At 40.4% G+C, this 17,848-nt stretch overlaps 1 protein-coding gene across 2 annotated transcripts in view; it reads left to right on the top strand.

Moving 5' to 3' along the window:
* The window catches only part of MTUS2 (microtubule associated scaffold protein 2), a 352,715-nt gene that overhangs the window by 130,883 nt on the left and 203,984 nt on the right, over positions 1–17,848 (top strand). For both annotated transcript variants that reach the window (XM_072993758.2, XM_020788605.3), the window contains exon 4: positions 1,813–2,019. In XM_072993758.2, the coding sequence (XP_072849859.2) occupies positions 1,813–2,019 (207 nt within the window). The remainder of the gene's footprint in view (positions 1–1,812; positions 2,020–17,848) is intronic.

Below are 17,848 nucleotides of genomic sequence, written 5' to 3'. Positions count from 1 at the left end.
GGGCCAACCTCTTTCAGTTGCATAGCTCAACAAAGAGGTTGCCTCAGCCGTGACAACCATGGTTAGCCTAACAGCTGGGTTGACAGTAAAATAAGCCTTCTGATAACATGAGAAGGAAACCGTTCTGGAGCTGTTGCCCAAGTGCTGGAGAAACAAGAGAATGTGAGAAGCCAGAAGGCTTCAGGAAAGTGCATTGCAGTGTTGAAAGTGGAGACAGACCGGCCCCTCTCTTGGTAAGGCATAGAGAGACCAAATGGGGCAGGGGAGACGGATCAGGTTGATTGTCCAGTCTCTCCTAGATGGGTAGAAAGCGGTGCTGGAAGTTAAATGCCCTATTGCTCAGCTTCCTGAATGCCTCTACCTACAGCAGCCACGTGCAGTCTGAGAACACACTTGCATATGAATTCTGTAGTACCATTTTCAGCCATTAAGGTACTAGAACACTCTCTGGGTAGTTTACAACATAATTATGTAAAGAACAACTTGTCCCCACAGACTGGGTACTCATTTTATTAACCTTCAAAGGTGGAAGGCTGTGTCAACCTTGAGCCAACTACCTGAACTCATTGGGATCAAACTCGGGTCATGAGCAGAGGCTTGACTGCAGTACTGTAATTTAATCACTGTGCCAGGGGACCCTTCCATGAACTGTCCCTCTGTATAGTAAGAGGCAAATCTGCCTATTCATTTTCTCCTCCAGTTAAGTTTTGCCAATTTTATAAAATTTGATTTTTAAAAAAATATGAGCTGAAAAGGAATTTCACCCATTTCTGGATGATAGCTTTCTTCTTGGTTCTGATTTTGTGAATTTTTGTGATTTCTGATTAAAAAAAATTAAGTGAAACAGAATCCTAAACCATCCCTAGTACTTTCTTCATTCTTTATGTCTTCTTTATCTTCATGCAATTTCATTTACCTCCTCTGTCATAAGAATTAGAAAAAAAAACTTGGTTTTCAACTCGAAGTTCACATATCACAACAGTGTGAGAATAAGTCCAAAGGTTTAATGTGCACCACTGCATGTGATGTCTTCTCAGTGCACACACTAGTAGGACACTTCAGTAGTTGTGGAGATGTAGATGCCCATCCCTGGGCTTGGAGGGTTGCATCAGCTCCTATACTACTACTTTTGCTCCCCCCTTTTGGCAAAAATGTTGTCATTTTAAAAAAATTCTTGGAGCAGGCAACTAAGACAACCTGGGGTCATGACAAAATGGATAAAGAAATAGGGTTTGAGGAGCTGGCAGGACCTGGTTTGTGTGTGTGTGGACAAACTGAACTTTGTCCACTTGTGCAATATATCATCAGAACATTATGTCTTTCTAATGCAGCTCATGATTGCATGAAATAAAAAACAACCTCATATAAAGTATTTCTATATTTCCATGCTGGCAAGTCAAATCTGATTTATGTCCATCATTTTCATTGTTTTCTAGATATATTCAGGAATGGTTTACAGGGGATTGTACAGCTTGTCCAATCTAAAAACTCTAAAAACAAAGACGATGCCAGTTTTGAGAAGACTATGATAATGACCCAGTGTAGATAAGACTAGAATCATGTTGGAAAAATCCATAAGCAGAAAAGTGTCTGTCAGATGATTACTGTGAGTGGTTTCCTGACCAGTTGTGTGATCAGTTGCCTGTGTGGGAATGCCCCCAATGATTGTTTGTGCAAATAACCTTTAATGTGCAGTTTCTCCCAACAAGGTTGCTTATTTCTAAACACATTGCCTTAATGTTCGGTTTTCTGCCATCTTCCTGTGATGCACTTGCATTTTTAAACATTTTTATGTAACTTTTGTGTTTGCAGTTGATCTTAAAAAAGGCTCCAGTCCAAATGCTGCAAAATCAAACCTTCCAAAACCATGCCAGTCCGGACTCCGCCCACCAGGTTATTCACGCTTGCCAGCTGCTAAACTGGCTGCCTTTGGGTTTGTCAGGAGCTCAAGTGTCTCTTCAATCTCGAGCAACCAATCAAATGACAGCGTCCAGAGTGATCAAACCAGGACAGCCAACCGTAAGTCAGGCAACATTATTCTCATTTTAGATACCTTGCAGATGTAGTCAGTGGGGAAAGGGGGGGAGTTTAATCCTTATTAAGATATTGTTAATGGTCTCTATCAAATCACTTTTATGTGGGTGTCGAATTCCCATTGCCCACTTAAGATTTTTATGAAATAATGATGGATGAATAATTTCTTATGAAAGATTACTCTCTAGATTGCTTGAAAAAAATGCATCTCATGCAGTTCTGTTTTCCCCTCTTGTCCTTTTTACCTATTTGACGAATTATCCCTCCTGCAAGGGGATGTAAGTAAATAAGCACGAATAGATTCCCTGCGTCAGCATACTACAGTTGCTTCAGGGAAAGATTATGTGATATAAGCAGTCTATTCTTTCTCATTTTTCCCCACCTTCTGCGTATTGTTTGCTCTTTGTTTCTTGAAAGTAAGATGCCAAGCTTTTGGAAGTTAATGAACAATAAGAGTGTTGTATACGGCATATAATATAATATAATGAGTATTATAGTATACTGTAATATATTAACTATGCTATTATAATAATATCATATTGATATAATGAATAATTTTAACAGGCTCACACTGTTGTTTTAAATCATTTTTGCAACTCTGTGCATATGTTTGTGTGTATTTGCTGTGGGTCTCTTTCACAGCAGTGCTGTGGGTCTCTTTCACAGCAGTTGCAAAGGACTGTCAGCTAAAACACTACCTCAAATCCTATTTTCTCTTCTTACTGTTAATTTTGTTGAGTACAAAATGAAGGAACGATGCTGAGCATATTCATTGTGGTATGGATACGTGCCTTGCACTCAAAACACGAGTAAAGGGTTGGGGGATTTTTGTCTTCTCTTCCATGCCAGCTCCTTGCTTTGAAGACCAGCTTTCGTATGAACCGTGTCAATTTCAAAGCAACTGTTATCACTCGTGAAGTGCTTCAGATTGTAGGTGCCAGCTTGCGTAAAATGCCAGAGGCTTTTGGATGCTGTAGAGTCCTAAATCTTTCAGTGTTTATGTTAATTTTAAACGAATTACAATAAATAAAACAACAACAAAAAATAGGTCAAAATCAGTCCCAAGGACCTCCTTACGCTTGCTTCGTACATTTTGTAATCAGTGCAGCCATGTGGGTTCTGTGAGAATAACAGCCATAATGAAATACCAATTTATACTAATGCCTTTACGGTGCTATTACATTGCTCTGTTGCTTGAAGTGTGATGAATGGGAAAAGGTTTAAAGAGGTGATAGGTGGAGAGAAATATGCTTCGGCAGGACAGAACTCACTCAAATGAGATTTCTCAACACCCAGGCTGTAAGTAAAAGGAGCAGTGTGGCAGCTCTAGATGGTGGAAAATATTTTATGGGGCAGCAATGAATGTCACAGTACATCTGGCAATCTACCCAGGAGGTGCAATAAGTGGCTTGTAAGTGGGAAAATGCCATGCCTCAAGAGTGTTGTCAGTCATTAGTGGAAAAGCAGGATGAGCAACTGTGGAGGATCTGAGGGCAACACCTGCCCTCCTGCCCCTCACCCCCCCCCAAATCTTTGTGGGTTATGCCTGCTCCATTTTTTTGAAACTATATTCCCCCAAAGATCCCCACCACACATACACAAACCCAAATAGAACTGCAGTGAACAATTGTTGTGACTTCTGGATTTCCATTGTTGAGAGGCTGCCGGTATTGTGGCCAAATCTTCTGCTGTTGGGATGCTTGTAGTTCCAACCCACAGGAGCCAACATGCTGGTACCTGGAAGGGTGGATAGAAATTGTGAGTCACACAATTCCTCCTCCTGTTGGTGAAGAGTTTTCAGAGAAGCCGGAGCTGTGCAACCTGAGATAAGTGGGGCTTTCTGCAGGATGAAGCTTGCATAGATTTTCATCCTGTGCCCTGCACATTGTGTAATGATCCTTTGGGTCTGGGGTGGCAGTTTCACTGAATAGAGGTGGGCACAAACCTCATTTTGTGCGTTTGTGCCAGTTGTGCCATATGCATGGCATCGCAGGTGCTTGCACATTCCTTTCTCTGCTTTCCCAGCTGGATCCCCAACTCACCAGCCAGCACACACTCCTCTCCTCCTCCCCTTTGGCTGTTCGGCCAGTCTCCAGCGGGAGCCCAGGCTTCCCTGCCCCACCTCCTTGGCTGATCATCCACTCAGACAAGGAGGCAGGACAGGAAAACCTCTGTTCCTGCCGGGGACTGGTCAAAGAGTCCAAGAGGGAGAGGAGAGGTGTGTATGCTGGCTGGTGAGTTAGGGATCCAACTGGGGAAGCAGGGGAAGGGAAAACATGGCACCTGTTGTGACATGCATATAAACCAGAACAAACCAAGGGTTGTGTCCATCTCTATCATTAAATCCAATAGGAATTTTCTGTCCTTGGGATCACCCAGGGCCACATGGGTTGCCCAAAAAACAAATGAACCTCCATAGCCACAAAGTTGGAAGTGGCTGGAAGTTTGCAGGGAAGACAGCAGTCTGTTTAAATATGAAATGACATTCCTGGAGGCCTTCGAGAGCAGCAGTTTAACTTTTCTGGGAAAAGGGGGTTAAGGGAGAGAGTTGAGGGCCTCAAAAGCAAGTTGAGAGGACTAAATGTGGTCTCAGTACTGAATTTTGCTCACCCCTCTTACAGATGATATACTGTACTTGTATCCTTGCTAGTTTCCTTCCTTTGATGTATATAACCTGACTGCATTCATTCATTCATTCATTCATTCATTCATTCATTCATTCATTCATTCATTCATTCATTCATTCATTCATTCATTCATTCATTCATTCAACTTATATATTTCCCCATAGTGCAGTGCATTTTTAGGCTACACTCTTATATCCATTTAAACACAGTGGGACTTAGGATGCTATGAAACACAGAAATAGCCCACATTTTGGACCCCCTTGTAGCACAGTCTGGTGCAAGCTATTTCCTGGTGATCACATGATGTACAGGAGAGCATGAACCAGCCGGAACATGATCTGTGCCCAAGCTGGACCTTTTTGGTTGTGTTGCAGGAATATTCTTTTTGGGGAGCCTGGCTGGAGCAATTCCGGCATGGATGGGAGGGGTCACTTTAGGGGAGATTGCTCCCGACAAAGCAACCCTTTCCAAAGGGATCAAATGTAGTATTTTCTCATTGTCTGACTGCACCTTCAGTTTTGTGTAAAATTTCCCTGTTAGGATTTTAGAGTGTGATTATATAACAGTTTATCTTGTTCCCACCTGTTACGATTTTACTGAGGTTTTATTTTTGTGTTGTGTACATTTTATTGATTTTTGTGTTTCCCATTATTTTTTCCCATGCAGTTTTGTCTTTAATTACAGGAAATGGCTAGTAAGCAGGGTTCACAATTTTTTCCAAAAAGCTTTTGCTCTACAAAATTGTTTACATCCCTCTGTATTTTAGATGTATGTTGTCTTATTGCACAGTATGTTATTCACACTTTTAAAATAAAGCATGCTGAAATGGGCCACTTCTCTTTGGAAGAGAGAGAAAAACAGGAGAGAATTTTTAAAAAGCAAGAGGCTGTGGTATACAAAGTGTGCTTGATCTGGATCAAAGTGCTTTCAGTTTCACACATGAGCAGGAGAGTAGCATGGATCCATCTGACTCAGAATCATTCTGGCTATAAGATTTTGGCATCTCCAATTCAAAAAGATAACTGGCCCAAGTTTTCCAGGTGTGGCCCATTTGCTTTCTATTTAGAATAAAAATATCAGTAATCATAAAATGTTATCACTTGAGGAATTAAAAGTTCCTTGCTCCATTATTTTGTTCTCAGTCCCGTGGGGAAAAAAGAGTGTTGAGCTTTCCTTGTTTGGGATCATATTTTGATGCTACTCAGTTGTTATGGAGTAAGATGTTAAGTTAAGATGTATGACCCCCATAATTGCAGGGGTTCCAAGCCCCCCCTGGGGGGGGATGCTGAAAACCATGATTAATGGCAAACGCTATACATAGCATGGGAAAAAAAATTTGAAAAAGTATTTTCACCATTTATTACTAGAACTGGCCACTAGAGGGAGTCAGAGGCAAAAAGAATGCATAGCATGATCTCTGGCTCCCTTTAGTGGACAGTTCTGGTGAATACATTGTGAAAATACATACGTCTACTTTTTATTTTTTTTCTTTTGATATTTTTAATTCACAGATAAGTGAAAACACAAATACCGACCCTGTGAATACAGGAATCCTACTGTACTTGTGATAAGTTGGAACTGGATTTCACTTTGTTTCCTTAAGGTATTTTATCGTGGATGGAGAAAGATGTAATGCAGATTTGAGCCGTAGCAAAATAATCCAAGAACAGATTCTAAATAGATTGTTCCAAATATGTAGTCCCAGGACTTCACTTTTAACTTCAGTAATTAGTGCTTGGGAAACTTTCCTGCGTAGTTGCAATGAATTACAGCAGTAGATTAATGCTTCTGTTAAACATTCTAGTGGTTTTCTATCAAAAGACAGAGGAGGGTGGACATTTGGTTGCATATTTTCAGGATTTTTAGGATTATTGTTTAAGAAAAAAGAAGAATGCCCCACATTATATTTTTTTCGTGGCTTCGTAGGGCTCATTGTATGAAATGGGTGCCAAAAATTCGAAATGTTCTAACTATTTCTCCTTCTCACCTATTTGTCACTTTGTCTCACACTATTCAATCCCTATCAGTCCTTTTGCCTTGGTATAGTTTTTCCCTGTGCATAGCTTTATTTTCCTTCTGAAGTCCTGGATGCCCTGTTGAAACTAGTGTGTGACTTGAGATAAAGTGACATGTAAGCCAGTTCATATTTGAAGAATCCTTCTGCACACTTGTGATTCTAAGACTTCCATAGGTTTGCTGTGCACCTGCCAAAGGTACACCCAAGTCAAAAATAGATCTTAGCAGCTCATGTGTCTCTAGAGACTTGTGTTCTTACCTCAGCTCACTTCTAGAATAGTTTTTCTGAACATGGCTATGTCAAAAAAAATTGTGAGAAACTTTTTTAGTGTTCCCCAGAAGTACTCTTCTGGCAGAACTTTTGTGTGGCTTTAGTATTTTTATCTGTTTTCATTTCAGTCATAATGCAGATTGTATATTCTTACATTAGATTGCATACATTAAATAAAAAAAATTATAATAGTATAGTATGTTAGCAGAAATTTTAAACAAAATTTCTGATTTTAATGAATGAAGAAAAAATAATCTAGAGAAGAAGTCAAAGGTAAATGTAATAAAAATGTTTTTAAATAAAAGTTATTTATTTATTGCACTTGGATAATTAACATTTGGCAATGTTCTTACATACCTTGACTGCTCTTCTCTATGCCTTGTAGAAAAACTATGACTATTCTATGCACTAATCACATATTTGAAGGGATGTCATGTCAAGGAAGGGGCAGGTTTATTTTCCACAGCTCCAGACACTAGGACAAGGTGCAATGGTTTCAAACTACAGGACAAGAGATTCCACCTGAATCTCTCACCGCTGACAGTCAGAGCTGGTCAGCAGTGGAATATGCTGCCTCAGAGTGTGGCAGGTTTTTAAGCAGAGGCTGGATGGCCATCTGTTGGGAGTGCTTTGATGGAGTTCCTGCATGGCAGACGGTTGGACTTGATGGCCCCTGTGGTCTCTTCCAACTCTGTGATTCTATGATTCTATAATCAGAAAAAGCTCATTCCTGTTCTCTTTTTTTCATTCCTCTGGGCAATGTCCATAGAAGTCTTATTCAGACAATATGCATTCTTCCTTGATAGGGTTGAAGTAACATTTGTACATTGCTGCCTTGAGTTCCTCAATTGGGAGAAAGAAAGAAAGAAAGAAAGAAAGAAAGAAAGAAAGAAAGAAAGAAAGAAAGAAAGAAAGAAAGAAAGAAAGAAAGAAAGAAAGAAAGAAAGAAAGAAAGAAAGAAAGAAAGCAAGCAAGCAAGCAAGCAAGCAAGCAAGCAAGCAAGCAAGCAAGCAAGCAAGCAAGCAAGCAAGCAAGCAAGCAAGCAAGCAAGCAAGCAAGGAAGGAAGGAAGGAAGGAAGGAAGGAAGGAAGGAAGGAAGGAAGGAAGGAAGGAAGGAAGGAAGGAAGGAAGGAAGGAAGGAAGGAAGGAAGGAAGGAAGGAAGGAAGGAAGGAAGGAAGGAAGGAAGGAAGGAAGGAAGGAAGGAAGGAAGGAAGGAAGGAAGGAAGGAAGGAAGGAAGGAAGGAAGGAAGGAAGGAAGGAAGGAAGGAAGGAAGGAAGGAAGGAAGGAAGGAAGGAAGGAAGGAAGGAAGGAAGGAAGGAAGGAAGGAAGGAAGGAAGGAAGGAAGGAAGGAAGGAAGGAAGGAAGGAAGGAAGGAAGGAAGGAAGGAAGGAAGGAAGGAAGGAAGGAAGGAAGGAAGGAAGGAAGGAAGGAAGGAAGGAAGGAAGGAAGGAAGGAAGGAAGGAAGGAAGGAAGGAAGGAAGGAAGGAAGGAAGGAAGGAAGGAAGGAAGGAAGGAAGGAAGGAAGGAAGGAAGGAAGGAAAACACTCATGGGTTTTGTTTTTATAAAATGCAAATTGAACTAGAGTTCTCTCGTCTCCACCCTCAACACCTTTCCTTTTAAGACAAAGTGGAAATTGTTCACCTTTGTCTTAAACCCTCACTGATTAGATATCTAAGAAGTGAGGGCTAATTTCTGCTTCCTGAGCAAATTCCTCCCCTACCCCCACAGTACATTTTGGCTTTTGCTAAGATATTATCTTATGTTATACGAACCATCTTCACTTAGGAGAGATGGAAAGCAATCTTCCTTCTCAGACCAAAGACTACCCAGGCAATCTGGAGGACGATTTGTCATCTGCACCTCTATGTCGTGGCAAATGATTAATCAGAAATTGGAACGCAGCAATAAATGACTTTCCCCTCAGTGATGCCTTTTCAGTGTGGGAAAGAGCAGTACACACCAGATGTCATCACATTCCACCATTGTTTATTAGTGGAACACAAAACCACCATCTCTGACCTTTAAAAAGAACATGAACATTTAACCGGACCACTGCCTCCAATGACTGTTGCAGCTGCACAGAAACAAGGCTGTCCTGGCCTCTCATTTGGTGACCTGGAAGTCCTGAAAATAACACATTCCTGTCTGTTCCTCTCCTGCAGCCTCATCTAACACTGAAACCTTCTGGCCTTACCTATTAAATAAGCAATACACAGTAATCCTTGCTTGTGTGTATAAGAATGGGATTTAACTATTTTAAAAGCAGAAACAAAGGCAGACAAAAGGATAACTGCTGAATTGCTTCTTGTATGTTGTTGGGAAAGTGTGAAGGCAAGAGGAGAAGGGGACGACAGAGGACGAGATGGTTGGACAGTATCATCAAAGCTATCAACATGAATCTGACCCAACTCCGGGACGCAGTGGAAGGGAGGCGGGCCTGGCGTGCTCTGGTCCATGGGGTCATGAAGAGTCCGACATGACTTAAGACTAAACAACAACATGTTGTTGCTGTTATTAGACTGTTGTATGAGGAACAGCTAAATATTTGAGTTTTTTACCTTAGAAAAAAGAATTACAAAGAACTCTCACAGGAAATCCTCACAGGTATTTTTGAATCCCCCAAATCCCTATCCTCTCTGGTCTCCCAGCTAATGTGCCTCATTTACAGCAATATCCGACCCACCCCACCGCACCCTGGTAGAACAAAGCTCACACAGTGCAATATATTGTGTTTTTTTAATGTAAACACCAAGATGGTGACGCATTTTAGAGTTAATTGTATATTTTATGAATACATTTTCCCAAAAAGAATAGTTTGGTACTTTTTTAAAAATGCAGATGGATGGAGAAATGGAAGAAGACAGATATGAGCCTGTATAGATAGATTAAAACATAGAAAGAAACATAGATTTAACATAGATTTAAAGCAGACTAATTTGTCAATTCCTAAGTCATGGTAGCTAAAAAAGAGTAGTGCAATGGAGTCTGGATACTAGGGGCTCAGGGTATCACAGCACTGAATTTTTTTGGTCACCCACAGTCCTCAGTTAGGTATTTCTGAACAAGATTTATAGTAACTAGTGGAAAGTGGATATTCCTGGTGAAAAAACACAGTGCACAGGATTGGAGGAGGGTGTGACTTGATTCTGAATGGGCAATTAGGATTCACTGGTTGTAAAAAACACCTGCTCCTGAGAGAGAATCATGACTGATGGAACTGGATTGTTGATATGCATCAATGCAGTTTACCTGAATTGCTGAACTTTTACTGAGGTTGCAGCTATGAGGATTGTGATGATGGGTAATTTGTCACTCATCGTTGTCTAGTCGTTTAGTCGTGTCCGACTCTTCGTGACCCCATGGACCAGAGCATGCCAGGCCCTCCTATCTTCCACTGCCTCCTGTAGTTGTGTCAAATTCATCTTGGTTGCTTCGTAGACACTGTCCAGCCATCTCATCTTCTGTCGTCCCCTTCTCCTCTTTCCTTCCCAACATCAGGGTCTTTTCCAAGGAGTCTTCTCTTCTCATGAGATGGCCAAAGTACTGGAGCCTCAGCTTCAGGATCTGTCCTTCCAGTGAGCACTCAGGGTTGATTTCCTTTAGAATTGATAGTTTTTTTCTCCTTGCTGTCCAGGGGACTCTCAAGAGCCTCCTCCAACACCACAATTCAAAGGCATCAATTCTTCGGCGGTCAGCTTTCTTTATGGTCCAGCTCTCACTTCCATACATCACTACAGGAAAAACCATAGCTTTGACTATTCGGACTTTTGTTGGCAAGGTGATGTCTCTGCTTTTCAAGATGCTGTCAAGGTTTGTCATTGCTTTCCTCCCAAGAAGCAGGTGTCTTTTAATTTCGTGGCTGCTGTCTCCATCTGCAGTGATAATAGAGCCCAAGAAAGTAAAATCTCTCACTGCCTCCATATCTTCTCCCTCTGCTTGCCAAGAGGTGATGGGACCAGTGGCCATGATTAGTTTTTTTGATGTTGAGTTTCAGACCGTTTTTTGCACTCTCCTCTTTCACCCTCATTACAAGGTTCTTTAATTCCTACTCACTTTCTGCCATCAGAGTGGTATCATCTGCATATCGGCGGTTGTTGATATTTCTTTCGGCAATCTTAATTCTGGCTTGGGATTCCTCCAATCCAGCCTTCCACATGATGTATTCTGCATATAAGTTAAATAAGCAAGGGGACAATATACAGCCTTGTCGTACTCCTTTCCCAATTTTAAACCAATCAGTTGTTCCATATCCAGTTCTAACTGTTACTTCCTGTCCCACATATAGGTTTCTCAGGTGATAGATAAGGTGGTCAGGCACTCCCATTTCTTTAAGGACTTGTCATAGTTTGCTGTGGTCCACACAGTCAAAGGCTTTTGCATAGTCAATGAAGCAGAAGTAGGTATTTTTCTGGAATTCTCTGGCTTTCTCTATAATCCAGCGCATGTTAGCAATTTGGTCTCTAGTTCCTCTGCCCCTTCGGAATCCCGATTGTACTTCTGGGAGTTCTTGGTCCACATACTGCTGAAGCCTGCCTTGGAGGATTTTGAGCATAACCTTGCTAGCGTGTGAAATGAGTGCAATTGTACGGTAGTTGGAGCATTCTTTGGCACTGCCCTTCTTTAGGACTGGGATGTAGACTGATCTTTTCCAGTCCTCTGGCCACTGTTGAGTTTTCCAAACTTGCTGGCATATTGAATGTAGCACCTCAACAGCATCATCTTTTAAGATTTTAAATAGTTCAACTGGAATGCCATCACCTCCACTGGCCTTGTTGTTAGCCAGGCTTTCTAAGGCCCACTTGACTTCACTCTCCAGGATGTCTGGCTCAAGGTCAGCAACTACATTTTCTGGGTTGTCCGGGATATCCAAATCTTTCTGATATAATTCCTCTGTGTATTCTTGCCACCTCTTCTTGATGTCTTCTGCTCCTGTTAGCTCCCTCCCATTTTTGTCCTTTATCATGTTCATCTTTGCACAAAATTTTCCTCTAATACAGTATCTCCAGTTTTCCTGAACAGATCTCTGCTTTTTCCTTTTCCATTATTTTCCTCTATTTCTTTACACTGTTCATTTAAGAAGGCCCTCTTGTCTCTCCTTGCTATTCTTTGGAAGTCTGCATTCAATTTTCTGTAACTCTCCCTTGCATTTTGTTTCCCTTCTCCTCTCTGCTATTTCTAAGGCCTCGTTGGATAGCCACTTTGCTTTATTGCATTCCTTTTCTTTGGGATGGTTTTTGTTGCTGCCTCCTGTACAATGTTACGAGCCTCTATCCAAAGTTCTTCAGGCACTCTGTCCACCAAATCTAGTTCCTTAAATCTGTTCTGCACTTCCACTGTGTATTCATACGGGATTTGGTTTAGATTATACCTGACTAGCCCCGTGGTTTTTCCTACTCTCTTCAGTTTAAGCTTGAATTTTGCTATGAGAAGCTGATGATTAGAGCCACAGTCAGCTCCAGGTCTTGTTTTTGCTGACTGTATTCAGCTTCTCCATCTTTGGCTGCAGAGAATATAATCAATCTGATTTCGATATTGCCCATCTGGTGATCTCCATGTATAGAGTCGCCTCTTGTGTTGTTGGAAAAGGGTGTTTGTGATGACCAGCTTGTTCTCTTGACAAAACTCTATTAGCCTTTGCCCTGCTTCATTCTGAACTCCAAGGCCAAACTTCCCTGTTGTTATTTTTATCTCTTGACTCCCTACTTTAGCATTCCAGTCCCCTAGAATGAGAAGAACATCTTTCTTTGGTGTCAGTTCTAGAAGGTGTTGTAAATCTTCATAAAATTGTTCAATTTCAGTCTCCTCAGCAATGGAGGTTGGTGCATAAATTTGGATTATTGTGATGTTGAAAGGTCTGCCTTGGATTCATATTGACATCATTCTATCATTTTTGAGATTATATCCCATTACAGCTTTTCTCACTCTTTTGTTGACTATGAGGGCTACTCCATTCCTTCTGTGGGATTCTTGCCCACAATAGTAGATATGATAATCATCTGAGCTGAATTCGCCCATTCCTGTCCATTTTAGTTCACTGATGCCCAGGATGTCGATGTTTATTCTTGCCATCTCCTGTTTGACCACCTCCAGCTTCCCAACGTTCATAGATCTTACATTCCAGGTTCCTATGCAGTATTTTTCTTTGCAGCATCGGACTTTCCTTTCACTTCCAGGCATGTCCACAGCTGAGCATCCTTTCGGTATTGGCCCAACCCCTTCATTAGCTCTGGAGCTACTTGTACTTATCCTCCACTCTTCCTCAGTAGCATGTTGGACGCCTTTCGACCTGAGGGGCCTATCTTTCAGCGTCATATCTTTTAGCCTTTTGTTTCTGATCATGGGGCGTTCTTGGCAAAGATACTGGAGTGGCATTGCCAGTTCCTACTCCAGGTGGAATGTGTTTAGTCGGATCTCTCCACTATGACCTGTCCGTCTTGGGTGTCCCTGCATGGCATAGCCCATAGCTTCTCTGAGTTACTCAAGCCCCTTCGCCACGACAAGGCAGCAATCCATGAATTTGCCACTATCTCATTCTAAATAGATTATATGCGGGTACAATACTTTTGAATGTCAGGAAAAATATTTACACCCTTCAGCCTTCCTATCCCAAACTTATGACATTGCGTAGCAGCTTTTTTGCAGCAGACTGCAGAACTAAATTGACCTTTTTTGTTCCACAAATAAATCAGTTCTTACATTTTTGGTCTGCCTGATTGTTGAATTTTACCCTGTTGCAAACCAAAAAAATTTTCAGTTGTGTCATGTGGTACTGTACTGTATCTCGCAGGTTAGATATAATGGAGAGAATATGAGTTGAGATGAGTGGTGCGAGCTGAGTTTTATGACGGAAAATGGAAGAGAAAAGAACAAAAATGTTTCATAAATGAAGTTAAATTATTGTTGAAATGAGCTTCCCATCACCTCACACATAGCCAGTGGTGAAGAATAATTGGTGTTGCATCTGGGAGGCCTAGGCATTTCCCATTCCTCTTATTCAGAATGTGCTCACTTTGTCCGTGTGAAAAGATAATATGGAGATGCAGTCTACAGATGAAGGAAAGAGGCATTCAACCTCAGGATGGGACACTAAGAGTTGAGATGGATCTCTGGAGGGTGCAAGAGCCTTCTTAGAAATCTAATGGAGGAGACAATATATTTTGTGTTAAACTTGTGAATTTCCGCATGTTCAACCTTTGCAAATGCAAATATTACAAAATACCATTAAATTCCCAGTTATCCAATCACAGTTAGTGGCATGAGAATTCAAAGTAGCTCCTATGGCATTCAGAGGAAGCTGAACACTATGGTAAAGCTTTGTATCCCTGGAGTTTCACAAGAGCTAGGTATTGTATTTATATCTATTGATACGACCAACGTCCATGCCTTTCAGTAGATGTGATATAAGATTTAAACAAGGTTTTGTCCCAGTTGTGTTCTTCTGTAATCTAGAGGCCTCCTTTCTTTTTCCCCACCCCCAAGCATGCAGGTACAGACAGAGCAGTAGATATTGCTGGAGGAGGAACAGCCAATCCATACATAAATGTCTCCTGTCAAACCTACACCTCCCCCCAAAAGCCTTGAGTTAGATGTAGCCAATATTGCATATCCAATTATGCAGCCCTGTAGACGTTTAGCCTACAGTAAATGTTTCATGGAAGGAAACAAACTGTTAATAATATTGCTGTTCATGCAAGCATGGTTTCAATAATTGGGAAAAATCTGAAGCAATTTGAGTTTCAAAATAACAGGTAATATTGCTGTGGCTTACAAATGCCCTAATTGAGTAATTAATAAATCTCAGAAACCAGTTTTTATTTGGTATTTGATTTACTGTCATAAAGTCCTTCCTAATGTTTTGTAATTTTTTCCCTTTCTTGTAATATGGATCCATTCACTTGAGTTCTATCTGGCCCTTTGTGGGGTGGACAGGGATGACTTTGGGACCTCCTGTCATTTTTTTTTTTTTAAAAAAAGTCTTGATTTCTTTAGAAATATGATTTGAGTTCTTTCAGTTTTGAAAAGAAAATTTTGCATCATTCTAAAGTTACCCCAAGGTGAGTAGGAGAAACATTTTCAGTGTTGGTCCTTCAGTTTTGCCTCAGGTAGAAATCAAGAGATTTTGTGATTTCCCCAGTAATAACCAAAATAAAAAAGGCAGATCATACATATTTGTGTGTTACTGCTGCATGTCTGTAATCTTTCAGGCAGTAATCACTGTTGGCTTTCACTGCGAAAAATTGGTTCGTTACGTCTTACACTCTGACAACATAAAGCATAGAAAATGAACAGAATGAAATTGTGATTTGAACTGTGGCATTTGCAGAGTAAAAAGAAAAAGATGAGTGAAAAGAAGAGACATACATTAGAACCATCATAATAATAGTAATAATAATACTGTATAATGATGTCAATTCTGACTTATGGCCACCCTTCCCATGTCTCTCTAGGTACACAGAAGTGGTTTAACATTCCCTTCTGCAAGCACTTTGAGACTGTGAGGCCGACTACACAGGTGATTAAACCACTGTTTGGTCTGCTGCAGAAATGGGCTGGTTTGCTCCTAAAGACAGTGATCAGACCAAACCAGCCTGCTCCCAGAGCCCCCTATCAGTGGCTTCTAGGGTTTTGTTTTTGTTTTTTTGGGTTTTTTTGGTGTTGGCAGGATTACTCTGTTTTGGTTTGTGTCCGTCACTGGAAATGGACCAAAAGCAAACCTATCTAATTTGACAATATTTTGAAGTAGTTTAATAATACTGCCACTTTAGGATACTGGTAAATTAATCACTTCCTTGGCTTTGTGGAGGGGTTGAGGAAGTGAAAACAGGTGAATGACAACCTCAACACACCTCTTATATTGCCTAAGGAGCAGGTTGGATTACAAATATATCTGACTTGATATGTGGAAAGCCTTTCGGGACTCAGGACCATCGCACTGAGGATGGAGCTGTACAAATATTGAGGTGGAAAGCCTGAGATTTTTCCTAGCTTTGATTTGATATGTGGAACGCTGTTTGGGATTCTGGAACATCATATTGAGGTTGGAACTGTAAAAATATTGAGATCTAAAAGCCTGTGATCATTGTTAGCTTGGATTTTCTCTTTGGATTGTGTGGGACTCTGGTAATAGAAGTTGAGAAACATAATAACTCTGCTAAGCTTCTTGAGAAGAAGGAACATTTTTGCCATGGTTGTACTTTAAATTGTTAGGCTAAATGCTGATTTACATAGCAAAATACCTGTGTAAGGACTGGAGGAAGAACCTGTGGGAGGGTTTTGGTTGTTGGTTTTAGTTGTTGGTTAAAACAGTGGAAACATTTGAATGAGCATGTGTTATATTTGAGGGTTGGACATTCTGGTGAAGGATATAGTATAACTTATACAATTCCATTCAGAGACAGTAGGAGGAAAAATTGAGATACTGTATATAGATTGAAAAGATCAAAATGGCCTCCAAAAAACCAAAGCCCCAAATGCCAGGAACCTCTCCTGCCCAATCTCAAAGTCTGGGAAAACTAGTGGCACAAGAACTAGACAAAGAATGGCAGACTACCATGCAAAATTTACTAAGAGCAGGATTTCAACATCTCAGCCAAACAGCAGATCAGATGAAAGACATGACATTAGAGATTTCAGATACCAAACAACAGATAGCTGAAAACAAAACAAAGACACAATATCTTGAGAAAAAGTGAGAGGAACAGATGCTGGAGTGAATCAAACTGAAGAAACATTAGAGGCAATGCAAAAGAATCACAAACAAAGTGACAACAGATTAATAATGCTAGAGATGGAGAGAGCTTAGATGCTTAGATTTCAAAATGTGGCAGAAAATGAAGGGGAGGATCTAGAGATATTAATGAGTAAGGCTTTGGCTGCAGAAATAGGGATGAAAGCAGCCAACTTGCAACAATATATGGAGGCAACGTACAGGGTGAGTTCAGCATATGCAAGAAGAAATAATCTCCCCAGAGAAATCCACGTGAAATTTACGAGAAATAAATTAGAGACAAGTTTTTAAGAGCCTCACAAGATAAACAATTGATAATAGAAGACAGGAAAATTAATGTCCTACAACAAATTCCCTGGCAAATGAGGCAGAGAAGGAAGCATTACTCCTCCCTTACATCTTTACTTCAACAAAATAGAATTTCATATAGATGGCTGACACCGGAAGGTTTATTCTTTCGAATTGATCCACAAAGATACAATATAACTTCACTGATCAAAGCATAAGATTTTATGGAAAAAAATGAGAAGCTACTGACAAAACAGGGAGAAAGAAAGGAGGGGAAATCAGAAGAAGGGCCTCAAGAGAAATCAGACCACTAATCACAATCAGATTCAGACACAGAGCCAGAAAAACAGGAAGTAGCTGAGCCAAGACACACCAGAGGCATGACGAGGAAAAACAGAAAGGTAGTAACCAACAACAAGATGACTAAAAAACAAATGAAGATCTTTTCAATCAATATAAATGGCCTGAACTCACCTCAAAAACAAAAGAAGACCTTTCTACAACTGCAGAAACAGAAATCTGATGTAATTTTCATACAAGAAACCCATATGAAAAGAGGAGATCAGAGCTGCTGGAAAGTTCAAGTTTAGGAAAATTGTTTGCAGCTTCAGACATAAGTAAAAAGAAGAAAGGTGTGTCTATGTATATAAAGAAAGAACTGGAACCAAAACTATTTTTTGTCTCAGACAACGGAAGGATATTAATGGTGGAAATCCAAAGAGAATCAACAGAAATGCTAATTATTAATATTTATGTTTCAAATGGAAAACAAGATAATTTCTGTGAACAATTAAAATTAGAACTAACAAACAAAGATTATGATTACTATTGTGTGATAGGAGATTTTAATGCTGTTTTTGACAAAGAACTAGACACAAAATC

This window comes from Pogona vitticeps, chromosome 3 (genome assembly GCF_051106095.1).
Source record: "Pogona vitticeps strain Pit_001003342236 chromosome 3, PviZW2.1, whole genome shotgun sequence".
Lineage (NCBI taxonomy): Eukaryota > Metazoa > Chordata > Lepidosauria > Squamata > Agamidae > Pogona > Pogona vitticeps.
The sequence above is the reverse complement of the archived record's forward strand: the minus strand, read 5'-3'. Positions and strand labels throughout refer to the sequence as shown.